The sequence below is a fragment of the Nanorana parkeri genome, unplaced genomic scaffold (genome assembly GCF_000935625.1).
Source record: "Nanorana parkeri isolate BGI_ZX_2015 unplaced genomic scaffold, ASM93562v1 scaffold44, whole genome shotgun sequence".
Lineage (NCBI taxonomy): Eukaryota > Metazoa > Chordata > Amphibia > Anura > Dicroglossidae > Nanorana > Nanorana parkeri.
Window position 1 is genome coordinate 2,828,247 of NW_017306312.1, and position 19,747 is coordinate 2,847,993.

The 19,747-nt window shown below is 44.7% G+C and overlaps 1 protein-coding gene across 1 annotated transcript in view; it reads right to left on the reverse strand.

Annotated features, from left to right (window-relative positions):
* HAT1 (histone acetyltransferase 1) overlaps positions 1-18,839 on the reverse strand; it is a 53,247-nt gene extending 34,408 nt beyond the window's left edge. The window contains exons 1-4 of the mRNA XM_018572311.1: positions 18,734-18,839; positions 15,879-15,950; positions 14,020-14,095; positions 7,411-7,531 (exon numbers count right to left, since the gene is read on the reverse strand). Coding sequence (XP_018427813.1) covers positions 7,411-7,531; positions 14,020-14,095; positions 15,879-15,950; positions 18,734-18,740 — 276 coding nt within the window. The 5' untranslated portion in view covers positions 18,741-18,839. The remainder of the gene's footprint in view (positions 1-7,410; positions 7,532-14,019; positions 14,096-15,878; positions 15,951-18,733) is intronic.
* Between the last annotated feature and the right edge of the window lie 908 nt (positions 18,840-19,747).

Here is a 19,747-nt window from a genome sequence, read left to right on the forward strand (position 1 = left end):
GTGTTTATTCGCATGCAAATGGCGGGGGCGGCGGGGTTGGTTTTATTTTATTTTTTTACTTAAATCAACCTTATCTTTTATTTTACATTTTTCTTTACATTTCAACTCGCTTTTTAATATTTAGCTTATTTTTTACATTTTTTTTTCCACTTTTTATTTTTTCCACTTACGGTAATGTTTTTGCTATCACACAGGAGCGAACAAACTCTTGTGTGATAGCATTTGGAGGTGACAGGTTTCCTCTACGGAACATGCCCTCCAATACAGGAGTTTGAGCACAGCATTGTGCTCGATCTCCTGTGACTGCTGAGACAGGAAGGCTGAGAGTACAGCATTACAGTACAGTAATTTGCGTGGTCCCACAGCAGGGAGGAAGGCAGCCGGCAAGGAGAGAGGTGGCCGGCAGGGGGGAACAGACCATGAAGGGAGGGGGCTGGAGGGGACGGAAGCACCAGCAGGCTGCTTACAAGTAATCTGGGAGGCTGTAGATCACTTGTACAAAATGAGCGGTGGCTTCCCCGCTCTACTGTACATTTAGTCCTGTTTGCCCGAAGCCGGGCTAAATGTAGAAATAGGGAAAAAAAAAACCTGCCCGGAACTGCATGTCCTGGGCATTGGGTGATAGGAATTCCGCATCCCTGCTTATATATGTAATAAGGTCACCAAATCAAAACTTTTTAGCTGCAGGTTATTGAAATCGTAAATAAAACCAGGGGTAGGACACTGGGCTGGGCCCACTATATTCCCTCTGGGCTTGCTAAATAATATAGATATACCCAAGCCTACTCAGCTATATATTGCCTGCACTGTTTTCTATGCAAGGAAGGTAATATTTCTCTGCTGGAAGCTCAAGCTTCACAATCCGACCCCCACACTCCCAGGCTGGAAGGCACGAATAGACTCAGCTCTCTCCATGTACAAACATGCCTATTTAAGCTGAATCTGTGCAAAAAGAATTGATAAAATGTGGTCCAGTTGGCTAACATTTCTTAACCAGGATGACCCCTTCTAACACTCAGGAAATTTGTACTGAAAGGTTATGATTTGATCTGGCAAGGTACATATCCGAAAAAATATCAGAGAACCAATATGTACACTGCTCACATCTCTGCTACCATGTTGTGTATCACAGAGGATACCATGCATCTTTCCCCTACTCCATTCCAAACTGGTTGCGCAAGTAATGGCACCGCAAGCACGTTGCACGTTTTTGCTGCATTCACGCAACACAAGAAAGTATCAGGAGGTGCAATTAGGGATGCACAGATACTGGTATTGGTGCAGATACCGGGCATTTTCATGAGTACTTGGAAAAATGCCCCAATGCCAAACACTGATGCCAACACTCTAAATTTTCAAATGCAAGTGGCTGCCTTATGTCCCGTGCTTGCTGGGGACCTCAGTAGCCTTCTTGGTAGCCATGCTGCACCTGCTTACAGCGCTTCTGCCACCTGGTCATCTCCACCTCCTGAGACCCTCTGGACCCTCCACCTGAGACATCAGGCAGCACCCCGGAGCAGCACAGAGTATGTAGCAAGATATTATTCTGCATTGCTGTATAATGTATTGCTGGGTATTGTAGTTCTCTACAGCCTGTGCCATTCTGCATTGCTCTTTATTATAATAATACAATCGGCAATAGAGGACTACAAATCCCAGCAATACATTATAGAGCAATGCAGAATAATAGTATTATTCTGCATTGCTCTATAATGTATTGCTGGGATTTGTAGTCCTCTATGGCCGGCGCCATTCTACGCCAATGCTGTACAATGTATTGCTGGGATTTGAAGTCCTCTATAGCTGGTGGTATTATTCTGCAGTGCTGTATAATGTATTGCTGGGATATGTAGTCCTCTATAGCTGGTGGTATTCTGCAATGCTGCATAATGTATTGCTGGGATTTGTAGTCTTTCTACAGTTGGAGTCAGTGGCAGAACTACCAGGCCCCGACGCTCCACCACTGTGCTAAAATCATTAGTCTGTATTGTTTTAGAAAAACGGTCACATGACACTTAAAAAAATTATATCAGTAATTGGTATCGGCGAGTACATGAGGAAATGTATCGGTACTTGTATTTGGTCTGGAAACAATTGTATCGGTGCATCCCTAGTTGCAACAGCAGTTCTCATAAAACTGCTAGTTACTTTGCTCTTATGCTGACCTTTGGGCTTCAATACTTTTAGGACCTATTCAGACTATTGCATTGCAGTAATATGCGTTTAAAAGGAGAACTATGGGGTCAGTGTTTTTCCCCATAGTTCTCCTTAAGCGCTGGCGGATCGGAGCGGGGAATCCAGCCCCTCCCCTGCCACGGCAGAGAGCCGTGACAGGATCGAGAGGTGAGCGAACGCCGGTATGTGTTCGCTCACCTCACTTCGCTCACCTGTGACCTCACTTCGCTCACCTGTGACAATGAGACTGTGACAGTCTCATTGTCACAGGTCGGCTAGAACTATGAGGTGAGTGAAAAGCACTCATCTCATAGTTCTCCTTTAACATGCATCAACCCATGCTTCCAAGTGGGTGAATGGCACCCCGACACACTATACAATAGTGGGCACCCTAGTTGCAAATCCGGCCTCAGAGTCCCCAACCCAGAGCAAGTAGGAACCTTGAGAGAGTCAGAAAACTTTTAAATAGAATGAAAGAAAACATTAAGGCTGAACAGCACAGAGCATACTTGAGCCGGAGCAAACAAAATTATTACATTAGACTTCAATGGAAATTGCTTTAAAGAAACGGCAAAGGATATATCAGCTAATAAAGAAGTTTTAATCATTATTATTCCACAGCAGGTCTAATATGTACTTGTGAGATTTATATAGGGAAGGGAATGGAGGATTTCTAGGGTCCAGGTTTTAAAGCTACGCCTGATGTTCTATTAATGAACGGAGTTAACCTTCTGGTCTCCATTATTGACTCAAGAGAAAAATGTGAAAAATCACCCGACTTGTACTGGATATCTCAGTGGGGCCTTGCAGCATCAAGGTCCTGGGTTCAATGCCATCCACAGATGGTTTACAACTGCAATACAGAAACATATTGGCACTATTCCTCCACGTATGGTTAACATTAGGGATGCACCAATACCGGTATTTCGGTATCGAGTACCGATAATTTTTTTTCTGGTACTCGCCGATACCGGGTACCTGAAGTCCCTTTCAAGAAGCCAGGAGGCGTGTAATGACTCGCCACCTGGCTCCCTGATTAGCAGGGAAGCCATCCCTATGCTTTTCGTCACTAGGTGACCAGAAAGCATTTAGCTGGCTTCCTGATTGGCTGGGAAGCCGGCTCAATGCTCCCTCGTCATGAAGTGATGAGGGAGCATGAAGCCAGCTTCCCGACCAATGAGAAAGCCAGGCGTTGCGTCATTAGACGGCGCCCCGCTTTCTGATTGGCCGGGAAGCCGGGCAGCATGTAATGACATGCTGCCCGGCTTCCTTATACCGGAAGTATCGGGTTAGGCATCTAAGCATTTGGGCGAGTAATCGCTCAAATACTCGGCATCGGAACCAATACTAGTATCGGTATCGGTGCATTCCTAGTTAACATCATAGGTCCATGAATCACACCAAGAACCAAGAAAACACATCTATGTACAGCAGTAACAGGCAAAATAACTATTGGGCTGCAATTCAGCGTACGATTACCATTAGATTAAGAAAAGGAAGTAGCCAAACTCCAGGATAAAAGCCGCTGGCAAAGTTTAATGAATTAAGACAGACGACCTGGACTGCGGGCAAGTGTGTCTGCAGCCAAGCGTGGGATCTCTTATATGACTGCCATCTTTTGACTGCTGCTCAATGTCCACACTGATCCAAAGCATAAGGTTACAAGATTTTAAAAATTAAATCCGGGGACACGCTACTGACCACGGACACATTTAAACCACACACCCCATTTGTAGCCACACCCACAAATTTACACTCCCATACAAATGGTCACAAACTGTTGGAACAAGAGACAAAAACATTCAGGGTAAAAAGACAAAATAAACAGAGTTCAAATTAGAAGCACCAAGATACACATGAACAGCTAGGTGGGACTCCTATCAAGAAGAAAAATGTGGTGCACACAGAGCGCCGGTGTTCTATCAAAGTTTGTGACTACGTTGGAATGTGTGACCGGTCACATGGTCACACATTTTAACGTAATACCGCCACATTTTACAGCGGTGGAATGCGTGATCGCCCATTAGGTCAAGCATTCCAACGCTTTGTCAGCTCTTCCAGGGCAGATCTGCTTCGCAGATCGCATTTGCAGGAGAACCGATCTGCTTTACCCCATCTGCCTGAAACAGCTGATCAGTTCTCAAATGTCACTTCTATCCGACTTCGTGAGTGCGGTGGAATGTAAGATCGTACTCAGAGTCGGATAGAAGTGACATTTGAGGACCAATCAGCTGCTCCAGACAGGTTAGCTAATGCAGATCGATTCTCCTGCACAAGCGCAGTGAGCTGATCTGCCCTGGAACAGCCGACAAAGCGTTGGAATGCTTAACCCCAATGGGCGGTCACACACCATCACAAAACTGGGCGGGGTTACATTAAAATGTGTGATGTCACCGGTCACACATTCCAACGTAGTCACAAACTTTGATAAAAACACCAGCAACTTAAGCCCTGGAGGTGCGGCCAATAAAGTGGGTGTTTGCCAAGCACCACCATTTTTGGATGCCATCTGCCCTGTGCAGTGCAACTGTCCAGTCAGTGGCTGCGCAGTGCAATCTTGCGAGCAAACTGTCAGGCAGCGGGGGACAAAAATTGGGAATGCTTGTATCCTGGGAACAGACCTCTCCAAACGGGGACTAATGGTAACCATACCCATCAGCACCAATAGTGTTGGTTGATTTCACTGACACAAAGGTGAAATAACTGCTACTATGAGTCACTACATTTAACAGAAACATTTAAAAAAACATATTTTTAGGGTGATTTCATATTGGTAAATTTTTTCATTTGGACTAGAGGTGTAATAAAAATGTACACCATGGCCTTCAGTTAGAACAGACTAACTGTAAAACTGCAACCCACTTCTGCTGGCTCCATGCTCGACGTGCCCTTGTCTAAACCATGACAAACTATGGTAATTCCTGTATCAAGTTTAGGGACCGTAGGTTTAGGTTACAATGCGGAAAGGATGAAAATATGTGTGCGAGTGTGAAAACGTCTGTGAAAAAGGATTTTTCAATTAGGCATGAGGATGAGATGATGGATGCAGAAAACAAGTGCAGTGAAACAGACACTGAGGGGACAGACAACAGGGCAAAGATCACACCCCTAAACATCTGCAATTAGTACTCATGTTACTACTTCATTTGGGGGGGGTAAAAATGTTCCATGCAGGCGCATTCATCAAGTACAAATGAAATTGCATTTATTGTAATGTCTAGCCCAGGGGTGCCCACAATTTTTCGTCTGGAGATCTACTTTTCAAATGACGAGCTCAATGAGATCTACCAACGAAAAAAACACCTGCATTCAGGGGCGGTGCATCGAAGTCAATGGCACCACAGCCAGGCCCCTCGCCCACAGTGCGATCGCCTGCACCCAGAACCCAGGCACATTAGTGCCTGTGTTTTGGTCCTGTGCGATCCGCAAAAATGCTGCCGATCACACTGGACCAGAATGCACGCACTAAGGTGCGGGTGATCGAACTGTGGGCGGGGGACATGGCTGCCAATCAACCTCACGCCCCCTCCCGCCCCTGAACGCAGGGAGTCGGCTGGCTTGCATTCCAGTGCGTTCTAGAGATGCCGGCGTCCTATCCTCCCGCGGTGCTCGTGTGGCCGCCGTTGCACACGGGGAGAGGTGTCCCGCCCCTTTCCGTCTGCGGCACCTGACACATTCAGCCGACTGCCGCACAAGCACAGCGGGAGCATAGCCGTAGCCAGCTCCTTTTGCGCATTTGGCAAGAAAAAAAAAAAAGAAAAAAAGGTGCCCCCCCCCAACACGCGTGTGAAGTCACTCAGCGCTCTGCCTCCAGGATTTTTTACTATTTTTTATTATTTCTTATTATTTACAGCAGCACATGCTGCTGTAACAGCAGCATGTGCGGTGAGGAGAGAGAGCCGCCGGCTGTCAGATCCAGGCCGAGCGGCTCTCACTCTCTCCTCACCGCTCAGCGTGCTGCTGTGACAGCGCCTCCGTCTTCCGCCCACAGCAGCTTTACTTTCACTTCTCCACGGATCCAGATTAGACAGGACATCGCAATCTACCAGTGATCGCTACGCGATCGACTGGTAGATCGCGATCGACCTAATGGGCAGCCCTGGTCTAGCCTCTAGGCACATTTATCAATAGCTGCTGGCACCACCAATTTCTACAGCAAAAACAATTACAAATATTATGACCGGAAGGGTCTCAACAGATTAAAAATAATTATCATGATTAAATAATTTTTCTTTAAAGGGACTATGTTATGAAGGAAGAACGGATGCTGTCCTTGCTGGCCTCCTGAATAAAACGTTAGTGGGCTGGTTGTATCTGACACTTTGGAGTCACAGACTGGAACAAGCGTGCTTTAAATAAATGTCAGAAGAGTGGTAAGAATATATTTGCTCAAAATCAATGAGACGAAGACCCTGTTCACACTTGTGGCACGTATGATCGCGCAACAAACTTGGCAAAGAAGCTCACACAGCAGCAAAAGCTGCGAGCTTCACACTGTGTTTGCGTGTTGAAGATGCCCGTTTTGGTGCAATTATCAAGTACTGGTGCAGCACGCGTGTGTCACGCATTTTCCCCTGCTTTGTGTGAACGCGCACCAAAGCACACACTTTGGCATGCATTCACACGCGTCAAGTGTAAATGGCGCCTCTGGGAGCATGCTAAAAGGAGAGTTCAGCAATGGCAGCATTTGGGGTAGTATCCCTTCAAATACAAAGTCATTATTTGCGGGGCACAGTGATGGCTCTACAGTTAGGCATTCCAGCTAGGAAATGTCGAAAGTAAAAGCTTCCCCAAAACACCGCTGATGCCACATGGTAAGGCGGTAAGGCTGTAAAGCTCTGAAGACCCTTCCAGTGGTGTCAGAAAGCTGCTTTAAACTTTATTAAAAAAAATTATTTACTCAGTTACAGGGGACATGTAGACACCAATCAATATCTTCTCCCACATCAAGTCATTTGTTTCATTTACAGCTAGGAGAAAATAATAAAATAACAGGAACCGTATCCCTGTGGCTGTGTGGACTGAACAGATGTGCAGAGTAACTGTTTATATTCCTAGGTAATATCTAAAGCAATCCAGCGAGCACTAGGGTTTGGGGGGGGGGGTTTGCAAAAAAAAAGTATGCTCACATACTTGTATGCCAGTTCATTCTGGTAGAAAAGAGGAGAGTTTGTGTCAAAGAAACAGTATTATACAGATCAGATCGAATTATGAAAGAACAGTGAAGGGACTTACCTGAACACCATCAAATGTGTCATCAACCTTGGAACTATACTGTACACGGAACATGGTGGAGAGGTTCCCCGCGCTGTAGTACAGCAAGATCTGCAAACCTTTGTATCCAAAAGCCACTTCACTAGTAACACAAACGGAACAAATGATCAGCAAATGTATACAATTGAAGTAAAACGATAGACTACTGAAGCACTTGAGTGCCAGGTCACACCTTTAAATGAAGTTGGGGAAGCGGCTATTTGTCCCAGCGCTGTTTTACCACCTTGACTCAGCGGCTGCTGTAGTTCCTGCAGGCTTTTAACATTTGAACCTCCAGCTGTCAGTGACAACCTGGATCCAGCACTAAATCCAGGGGCTGAACCAAGGATCCTGCTACAGAGTGCTTTATAAGAGCTCGACAGTTGCATGCTGAGATTTCTTATCTCAGCTCTAACAGGTTGTTTTAGGATGTCTACTAACTGAAAGGCTGAGCATTTCTCCAGATTGCTTACTGTGATGAGTGAGTCTTTCCTATCATTGTTTAGAGCAGGGATAGGCAGCCTTGGCACTCCAACTGTTGTGTAACTACAAGTCCCACGAGGCATTGCATGAGTGACAGTCACAGGCATGACTCCCAGAGGCAAAGGGTGGGGTTTGTAGTTTCAGCATAACTGGTGTTCCAAGGTTGCCTACCCTTGTTTAGAGGTTGCTACTGAAGGGTTAAAATTATCCCTACACCACAAGCTTCTAAACAATATGTATGGAAGAGGACTGGCTCAGCACAGTGACAGCAAACACAGGATTTCTTTCACAATTCTTCTGTGTGCTGCATGCCTGATGGGGTTTTAAAGGATCAAATAACAGGTTCTCTTTAAGGTTCAACTCTGCCCCAAACAGATTTGTCAGTTTTGTGTTATTGTTAGCAAGCAGAATCAAATGCTAGCTCTATATATCTCCGAGACTATTGTGGTGAGATAGATGAATAAGAATTCGCCCCCAATTTACACCATAGCATTCTGGTGACATGCATCCACATGCGTTCATTTCCCATGCTTTGCGCACATCCCCTTTTATTTCAATGGGTTCTTGGGCATGTGCCAAACATGGGAAAGTAGCGCATGTAGCAAATTTTGAGACGTGTTCTGCATTTGCTCAGCCGCGTTTGAGGTGCCATTAACTAGTAATGAACTACAAAAAAAACAGAAAGTTGTAAGGGTTTCTGGAGGGGTGTAAATGACCGTCCAAGAGAGAGAGATATATATATAAAAATTTTTTTTCAATTTATTACTATTACATACTTAATTGGTTACATACATGATTCAATTGAACCTATTAAAAAATCAGATCCCTGCAGAGGATGCATCAATACATTGATTGTTCAACAACTCTAAAGATCATTTGATCCAAATTTCCGATATAATTTCATAATTTGTTCAAAGCATAGCTTAACTTAATAGGCCCCGACGCGTTTCGCCATAGGCTTCATCAGGGGACCATTCGAGATGAATCTATTAATAAGAGAATTTTTCTTCATTTATAGGTACATCGTATCTGACATTCATTGATGCATACATTAAATTTATTTGTACTATATACTCATATTCCTAAATGAGACCCCAGATGGGTCAGTTACATACTAATTCTACATGTCTCAGGATATAGATCCTATCCGTGCTCGTTGAAAATAAGTGATGTATAAGATTGCCTCGGCCACTGTGTTTCCTCGATCCCTAGATTCTAATGTTAGTCCTATTGCTAGTTTAACTCTATCCCCATAATCATCCAGTCAGTTAGGTGCATGAGTATATCGCATAGTTCTTACCTCTCAGAGCAATGTTTGTAGTTGGTGTGATTGCTGCTTTCTCTCTAGGGTACAGGAATTAGCCTGTTGCGTCCCAAGGCATTCCCCGCTAGACTAACCCAGCTACAGCTCTCCCCCTAAATACCCCTCGCCATCAAATCAGGGAGTCGGATAAATCAGTTCCGGTTCCCGAGTGACAGCGCGGACTCCTCATGACGCACGCGCAGTGTCCAGGCGCTTGAGTCCGACGTCATCTCTTTCCAGTCAGGGCAGGGTAGTCCTACGTTGCAAACCCCGGGTAATTTCCGGGTATGTGCACGCACTCCCATGTTCTTGATGGATGACCTGTGTCCTTCGCTAGCGGTCCCCGCCTCTCCAGCCCACCCTCCTCCCATCCCCTGTCAGTTGCTTGGTCTCAGTCAGAACTTCCATGCGGGTGTATGTGCAAGCGAAGGCAGCGGATATACTAGTTGCGTCGTTTTTTGGGGAGTCTCGAGGTCCCAGAATGTGACCGCCTCTCCCCCAACTCACTCAACCGGGCATGTTGGTCAGATATACATTTTTAACCATAGGGTAATTGAGCCATGCTCCAGATATATATAGTACTGTACATATATTTTTTATACAAATGTATATATCAAGAACATCATTTTGTTATATGACATACAATTTATTTCACCATAGAAAAATTGGGCTATGCACCAAATCTATATGACATTATACCTAACAAAATCATTAGTTGTTATATACCATGCAGTTTATTCTATACAGATATTCTACAATCTTAGTGGCTAAACCCCCTTCTAGTCTGGACGATCGTCCAGACCCATGTTATAGATCAGGTTCCCTAATGAACTGATAGTATTGATATTAATGTTATTTCAGAATTATTTTAATTAGGGGAGGGGCTGTCACATCTATTATTCTAGATTTTCATTTTTAATTGTGGAATAAGTTTTAGTTAGTAATCATCGTGAGTATTTCCCTATCTTCTCTTGGTCTGATTTGTATCTTTTTATCTTTAGATTAAATTCATTCATATTGTTATACTGTCCATTCACTTGTTTTGTTTGGAGTTATTTGTTGGTTTTGTTCATAGGAACGATTTGTAACTTAGTGTTTCATTTAATCGCATAGTTCTTACCTCTCAGAGCAATGTTTGTAGTTGGTGTGATTGCTGCTTTCTCTCTAGGGTACAGGAATTAGCCTGTTGCGTCCCAAGGCATTCCCCGCTAGACTAACCCAGCTACAGCTCTCCCCCTAAATACCCCTCGCCATCAAATCAGGGAGTCGGATAAATCAGTTCCGGTTCCCGAGTGACAGCGCGGACTCCTCATGACGCACGCGCAGTGTCCAGGCGCTTGAGTCCGACGTCATCTCTTTCCAGTCAGGGCAGGGTAGTCCTACGTTGCAAACCCCGGGTAATTTCCGGGTATGTGCACGCACTCCCATGTTCTTGATGGATGACCTGTGTCCTTCGCTAGCGGTCCCCGCCTCTCCAGCCCACCCTCCTCCCATCCCCTGTCAGTTGCTTGGTCTCAGTCAGAACTTCCATGCGGGTGTATGTGCAAGCGAAGGCAGCGGATATACTAGTTGCGTCGTTTTTTGGGGAGTCTCGAGGTCCCAGAATGTGACCGCCTCTCCCCCAACTCACTCAACCGGGCATGTTGGTCAGATATACATTTTTAACCATAGGGTAATTGAGCCATGCTCCAGATATATATAGTACTGTACATATATTTTTTATACAAATGTATATATCAAGAACATCATTTTGTTATATGACATACAATTTATTTCACCATAGAAAAATTGGGCTATGCACCAAATCTATATGACATTATACCTAACAAAATCATTAGTTGTTATATACCATGCAGTTTATTCTATACAGATATTCTACAATCTTAGTGGCTAAACCCCCTTCTAGTCTGGACGATCGTCCAGACCCATGTTATAGATCAGGTTCCCTAATGAACTGATAGTATTGATATTAATGTTATTTCAGAATTATTTTAATTAGGGGAGGGGCTGTCACATCTATTATTCTAGATTTTCATTTTTAATTGTGGAATAAGTTTTAGTTAGTAATCATCGTGAGTATTTCCCTATCTTCTCTTGGTCTGATTTGTATCTTTTTATCTTTAGATTAAATTCATTCATATTGTTATACTGTCCATTCACTTGTTTTGTTTGGAGTTATTTGTTGGTTTTGTTCATAGGAACGATTTGTAACTTAGTGTTTCATTTAGACCCGGGTACACGGTGGACTTTAATTTAAAAATCCATCGTGCTTCCGACTGTAGCAGTTTTTTGTTTATGTCACCGCCTCTCTTCTTTTCATGAATATGATCCAGAACATAGAATTTCATAGCCGCTAGATCAAAATTGTGATGAAGTCCTATGTGCCGACTTATAGGGGTTGTAAGTTTTCCATTTTTTATAAGGTATACATGATCGTAAATTCTATTCCACAATTTCCTAAAGGTCTTCCCCACGTAGTGCGCTCCGCAGATACAGCTCATCATATAGATAACGTTATTGGTCTGGCAGGTTACCGTATGTTTAAGTGGCCATTGTTTCTCATTATTTGGTAGGGGAATCTTGGTTCCTTCCACGACAAAGCAGCAATATTTGCATTTCCCACACTTTTGGAGACCTAGGTCTCCGCATTTCTCCGTTTTTGATTGGGGTATATATAGGCTGTGTGTCAATCTGTCCCTCATTGATTTCGCTCTTCTGAACACTAGCTCGGGGGTGTTCTTTATGTATTTCTTGATTACGTCATCATTAGTAAGGAGATGCCAGTGTCGGCTCAAGCATTCTCTTATTTTGGCATGCTGTTTTGAGTACTTCGTAACCATTTTAACTGTATCCTTATTTCCCTGTTGTTCTTGTACACCTTCTTTCCTATTTATCCCGTAAAGTATCTGTTCCCGTTTTTGCTTCTGTACCCTAACAAAAGAGCACCATCAATACATCTGAATATCTATCACATTAACTAAACACAATTATATTATATATATATGGATACACGTACCCACACATGTAAGAAAGCTTCACTTTGGTTTTGAGTTTGTTTTTGAGTTTTTGTCTACTTCACTTGCTATACGCGTGGAGATTGTATAAAATCTTGGACGGTCATTTACACCCCTCCAGAAACCCTTACAACTTTCTGTTTTTTTCGATTTATGCAATTAGGGGGAGAGGTGTAAAACTAGGCACACACAGGGGGACTACCCACAATTTAGCTAGTAATGAACTACAATTAAGTAGTGCATAGAGCCACGTTCATGAAACGCGGGTCTATGCACGGATTTTTGGGCACGTTTTATCCGCACTAATATGCTACTATGTGAGCTGGGACTTACCAAGACAATAGTCCTCTACAGTGGAGAATAAATACAAAATAAATAAATCCATATACAGCTCAGATTGTAAGCTAAAATACTGTTTTTTTTTTTTCTTGCTGCTACTGTAGGCTCCCCCCTCTCTGTGGATGCACGGACCCAGCCCCTTACTAATGAGCAATTGGCTACAACAACTCAGGCTGCCTATCTGCGCATGTGCAGTCCACTTTATCTCTCACTCACAGAACGCTGAGCTCATCCGCTGCAACAGAGGGGACTGTGCATGTCTGGGTAGGCAAGCCGAGTTCTCATAGCCGAGAGCTTGTTTGTGAGCAGCCGGCGCTGTGCATCCAACAGTCGCTCCATCCTGCCATGTAGGTGGGACTCGGAATGGGGGAGCCAACGTTGGTAGCAGCAGTAAGAAAAGTAAGAATCATTTTTAAAAATGGGAACAGTATTTAAACTTACATTCTAAATCTGTAATATATATGGATTAAAAAAAAAAAAAACAAAAACAAAAAAAAAACATGCCAGGTGAACTAATTTTTTTTGACAGCATGACAATTAAGAAACAAAGACTAAAATAACTTAAAATACTTTGAGAAGGAACACTCTACCCATATTTATAAGGTGCTCGGTGGCTTAAGAGAATTATGGCCCAACCTTTTTTTGCTATAGTTCTCTTTAGGGTCACAGGGGGAACATATACCAGCCAGGAGGGAGCCCGGCAATACTGTCCAGATCAACCCCAATGACTGACCGCTGCCTCTGCCTTTCTAGAGGCAGAGCCAGCTGTGCCTGCCCCCTTCCACGTCCGCTCTGGGAGTGATGATGACCGTCAGTCACTCCTCTCTCCAGGGAGACGATCGGGAACTGAGCGATCGGCAGTATGTGATCGCTCATTTCCTGATCAGAAGAGCCAATGTGTGACAGTTTCAGTGTCCCCAGTCGGCTCTAATTAGGACGATGAGTGTAATTCATTCTCTCCACAACTCTACAAACTCACAACAATCATCACATATGTGAAAGAACGATCCCAGGCACAGTTCTAAACCACGATACAGCATTACAATTGAATCTATAACCTAACAAAGCTTTTTATGTGGTTTTGCAAACTTGTACATTTTACTATGATACAAAGTCTGACCCTGCTGTGCTTTGTTAAACCAAATAAACTGACAATTGCAACTTGGAACTATAAGAATAGGAACAGATGGCAAACTTCTACAACAGAGAACGCAGAAAAAGGAAGTTCTCCCCATGTTTTTGTTTTTTTATTGCTGTCTGTTCTTCTCCTGACCTACTGACCGCTGCTCCTTCCTATAACTTGTATGGCGATCAGGAAGTGAGGTACAATCTCCTTAATGGGGTCACAGGTAGCAAAACAAACCTGACAGAAATGTTCTCTCTTTCCACTCTATCCAAAACCTTTTAATATAATTTTTCTTTGAAAAATATATAATTATGAATGTTACTTACTCATCTCCAAATAACTGGTGACTGAACTCCGGATTAAAGGCTGTGCTATCATCCTCAATATCGTCAGGAAAACGCACTAAACATGGAAAAATATATGAATGGATACATTTTACTCACAAATTCAGGAAAATTGCAATCCCCGACGCAAGCAACTAAATGTAATATGCAAAGTGCTTGTGAGAGAATACCGATGATAAATAGAACACCTTCACTAACTTATTATTAATATTGTAATATTTATAACCAAACACAGGCCTCAGATATGTAGTTCTAAGAGTTGTGACTTTGCTGGATCCATGTACTGGTCCCCTACCATAGAGGATACTACTACCTGTCTTTATACTAGGCATATAGGGGGGTATCATGCTTGCCATTACTCTCTATATGACAGGGAGCCGGCACACGGGCTGCATTGCTCAGCTTGATGGCATTGGAGCAGTTCCAAGAGATTTTTCTTTTTAAGGTTCCATTCACACTGGAGCGGCTGTACAGAGAAAAAAACAACGCACTTTAATGTGCATTGTTCAAAACCCTGCGGCCTCCTAAATAGTGGAAGCGTGATAATGTGGCGGATTCCGCACATTCGCGTGCTTTATAATAGCCGCAAACGAGCGGCATCCGTGCGGATTAAAAATGTTTGCGTTTTCATCCCGCGCGGTCTTCCTCACGGAAAACCTTGTATGTGAATGGAGCCTTATGGTTGATACAGTGCCTATGCTTTAAGGTGCATGATCTGGTCATCCTGACCCCGGCTTCACCAACTAGAGATTAAATTACCTAGAACAAAGCATGTAGCCAGTGAAATAAATTTAAAAAAACATGAACTCCAGCCAAAATGCTGTACTCTAGATAGAACCGGAAGGGGATAGAGCCTCTGACATCTGCGTCCCTGTGAGGGAGATATCCTCTCGCCTGCTGTCAGGAAGTGATGGAAAGTCTTTCAAACATGATACAGACTAAGGGCTTGTTCACACGATTTTCTGGTCCTGGTCTGGAGACGCGGTGCTATGCATGCAGTGCGTTTTTGATGTGTTCCAGTTAAAAAAAAATAAAAAATTTGGGTTGGAGTGGGGCTGTCAGTATGTAAGCTGCAGTGCATTTTTGATGCGTTCGTGCATTTCCGGACCGGACAAAATGTGATATGCAGTATTTTTTCTGTCCGGAACGGACTGCGCTCGTGAGAACTGTAGCCCATAAAACACATAGGGATACATTGGGACGCATGAGCGCACGGATCTGGTCCGGACAGAATTCGGACGTCGTGTGAACAAGCCCTTAAAAACACAATTGTAGTTTAGTGAGGAAGGGTCAGAGCTCCTGACAATACTTCCATTGCTTTCCAGACCTTCCTGTTTCAGGGACATCCACATCCCCCTTTTATTGTATCACAGGGAAAAGAAGAAAGGGATAATCTCCCCAATGGGCTCACAGAGATAAAAACCTGGCAGGAGTGTTAGATCCGGGGTGGGCAATCTTGGCACACCAGCTGTTGTGGAACTACCCACAGTCCCATGAGGCATTGCAAAGAGTCACAGGCATGACTCCCAGAGGTAGAGCATGGCGGTAATTCTATTTTCCAAAATTCGCCTGGGAAAGTGGAATTACCCTTTAAATGGTAACCTTTTATACCATGTTTCACCCTTATTCAGGGTGTAACATGAAAATCAGTGACATCAATTTTATGGCATTTATTTATTGAAAAGGTGGAATTTCCCTTTAAATAACCATATATCTTATACCACCTACACTGACCATAACAGTTTTCCTCTGCAAGTCTGTAACCTTTACACATGTATCCATGTTTAACTTAAATGCATGAACATGACTGAACAATAAATATCAGCATCCAATGTACACACCTAACTTTAATTTAATGGCTTCATTTGTGTTACACTTGTACTCGGCAAGCTTCTTCTCCATAGCACTGAGGCCTAAAGAAAAAGAGATGAAAGAGATCACCGATAAGAAGGGGGTAAAAAACTGAATGAGTAAAATGTATAACATCAGCATGACGTGATTCTTATCACCAGCAGAATGAATGCAGTCACTGCCATCCCAGTGATATACAAGTATATAGGTGGTCAGAGAGAACACGGATGTCTGTGGGAAAGGAAGTTGTTGGTACACGGATACTTTGGTTGTAAACATGCAATAATACATGTATTCTTTGCACACCCTATTTCTCTTTTCTTCCCCAGTCTTCTGACAGTGGCCATTTTAACTAAGGGCAAAATAATAGAACTCCCTATACTTCCTGGAACTCTGGCACCATGCACATCATCTCAGGGGAGGAAAATGCCTTTCCCTGAGATCTCATGAGATTACAGATGAGATTTCCCAGCAATGCTCTGCTGATGTCATCTTCTCAGGATGCAACGCTTGGGGACATTACATTATTTGTGCTAGAAGTGGATCAGGAAGTGAAAAAACAATACTTATACGTAAAAGCAAAAAAAAAATTCATAACGGTATGCAGAGCTGAACACTGATGTGATTTTTGTAGTGAAAGGGGGTAAAGAGTCCGCTTTAAAATAAAGCTCTAGGAAAAAATGTTTTCCTAAAATCTGCTGTGTAAACAAAATCCCAAAAAGTTAACCCCCATTAGGTGTCTAACATTTTTTATGATTTTTTTGTTTCTTTTGGCTTCTTTCTAGCCGAGACCCTTGAAGGGTATAATGCTTTTAATATGAGCAGATTATATGGTGGTCTCTTAACAATAATGTCTGTATGTTTATACTGTGTAAATATTAGGGATGCAGCGATACTTGTATCGGTGCCGATGCCAAATATTTCTGCGAGTACTCGCCCAAATGCTCCGATGCCTAGCCCGATACTTGAGCTTCTGGTATCAGGAAGCCGGGCAGCGAGTCATTACACGCTGCCTGGCTTCCTGATTGGCCAGGAAGCCGGCTCCATCCTCCCTCGTTATGATTGGCCGGGAAGCCAACTCCATGCTCCCTCGTCATGATTGGCCGGGAAGCCAGCTCCATGCTCCCTCGTCATGATTGGCTGTCATGAGGGAGCATGGAGCCTGTGTCATGGCTGATCAGGAAGCCAGGCGTCGCGTCATTACACGTTGCCCGGCTTCCCGATTAGCCAGAAAGCCGGCTCCATGCTTTCTCGTCACCTAGTGACGAGAAGCATGGAGATGGCTTCCCTGCTAATCAGGAAGCCAGGTGGCTAGTCATTGCACGCCGCCTGGCTTCCTTAATAAGACTTCCGATATCGGTGAGTACAGAAAAAAAAAATATCGGTACTCGATACAGAAAAAGCGGTATCGGTGCATCCCTAGTATATATTGGAAAATAATAAAGAGATATTCTACACAAAAAAAAAAAAAAAAATTATGATTGCTTTCCTATTTTTACAATTTCCTTTAGTAAAGCTTTCACAGAAGGCCTTGTATCATGTGAGCGGGTCATAGAATACAAGGAGTTCTGTGGATGGGCACGGGGGAGAGGAGGATTAATGATGGCTCCTGTGTATGAGGGTCGCAGTGCTGGATGTATAGTGTGAGCTGTACTATCCGCCATCAATGAAAATGTAAATAAAGGGAACCGTCCTGAAAGGGGCACAGACCTCATGGGAGGTTTTGGGGTTTAAAAAAAAAAAGGCTTATTTGGAGCAGACGGGGAGCTTGCCTTGTTCTGTGGTGTATGGTCAGACATCATGAAGGAGACAGAGGGAGGTACGAGGTGTCTCCTGGCACTCGGACACATTGTGGCGGGGGACAAGTTTAGCAGTTTTGCAACATTTTATCACACTGACAAGATTTGCATAATTTCTATCCAGAAAGGAGAACGCAGACATGTTCCAGCTGCCAATGTCAACACGTTCAGCTGGCTGGGTATGCTGAAACTTGTAGTTACACACAGAGAAGACTGGAAATGAGCAAGGTGCACAGGCTCAGCTGGCTGGGTATGCTGAGATTTGTAGTACCACAGCTTTTGATTTGTGCAGTCTCTTTCTCTGGCTGGGCATGCTGAGCCTTCTAGTGCCACAGGAGTCAGAGCTGGGGGTTGATAGGACACACAGACTCTCCTTGGTTGGCTGGGAATGCTGAGTTCTATAGTACCACATTAGGTAGAGCTGGGGGTTGACAAAACACACCAACTTCCCTTAGCTGGGAGGACAAGCTGAGACTTTTAGTACTAAGCAGGTTCTTTTCAGCTGGCAGGACACCCTGAGCCCTTTAGTGCCACATTGGTGGTTGGCATGTTACAGATATTCTCCTCAGCTGCCAGGCCATGCTGGGCCTTGTAGTACATTAGGTAGTGTACACAGACCCTCCTCAGCTTACAGGCCATGTTGTGCCTTGTAGTACAACATTAGGTAGTGTACACAGACTCTCCTCAGCTTGCAGGCCCTGTTGTGCCTTGTAGTACAACATTAGGTAGTGTACACAGACTCTCCTCAGCTTGCAGGCCATGTTGTGCCTTGTAGTACAACATTAGGTAGGGTACACAGACTCTCCTGACATTGTGCTGAGCTGAGGGTTGCCACAGGACACAGACTCTCCTCAGCTGGCAGGACATGCTGTGTGGATTTGGCGGGAGAATGTGCCGGCGGTGGGGGCTGTGCAGGGTGTCATTGTAACACACAGCCCCCCTCGGACATACCCCGTGATCCCCCCCTCTCCAGTATGAGCCCCTGAGGGGTAACCGGCTCCTGTGTCACCCGCTGACCACCCCGCACATCACCCACTGCAACTTACCCGCCATGTCCGCTCATCCACCGCACTGTCAGCCACAGCCAATCAGGCCGCCGCACCGCCTGCAGCCGCCATCATCGCCTGACGTGTTTCCGCTTCCATCGCAGCCTATTCATAGCACTGATTGCTGGCGGAATGACCATACTGACCCCACACACAGCACCGACTGACACCGTAATCGTACTCACACCACACACAGCACCGACTGGCAGCGTGATCGTACTCACACCACACACAGCACCGACTGACAGCGTGACCGTACTGACACCACACACAGCACCGACTGACAGCGTGATCGTACTCACAGCACCGACTGGCAGCGTGACCGTAAGCACAGCACCGACTGACAGTTCGATAGTACTGACACCACACACACAGCACCGATTGGCAGCGTGACCGTACTGACACCACACACAGCACCGACTGAGAGTGTGACCCTACTGACACCACACACACAGCACCGACTGACAGCGTGACCGTACTCACACCACACATACAGCTCTGACTGACAGTGTGACCCTACTGACACAACACCGACTGACAGTGTGATCGTAATGACACCACACACACAGCACCGACTGACCGTGTGATCGTAATGACACCACACACACGGCACCGACTGACAGTGTGATAGTACTGATTGTCCCCTCCGCCTCTTCCCTCCTCATATGTCCCTCTTCTTTCCTCATATGTCCCTCTTCCCTCCTCATATGTCCCTCTTCTTTCCTCATATGTCCCTCTTCTTTCCTCATATGTCCCTCTTCCCTCCACATATGTCCCTCTTCCCTCCTCGTATGTCCCTCTTCCCTCCGCATATGTCCCTCTTCCCTCCTCGTATGTCCCTCTTCCCTCCACATATGTCCCTCTTCCCTCCACATATGTCCATCTTCCTTCCTCATATGTCCCTCTTCCCCCCACATATGTCCCTCTTCCCTCCTCATATGTCCCTCTTCCCTCCACATATGTCCCTCTTCCCTCCACATATGTCCCTCTTCCCTCCTCATATGTCCCTCTTCC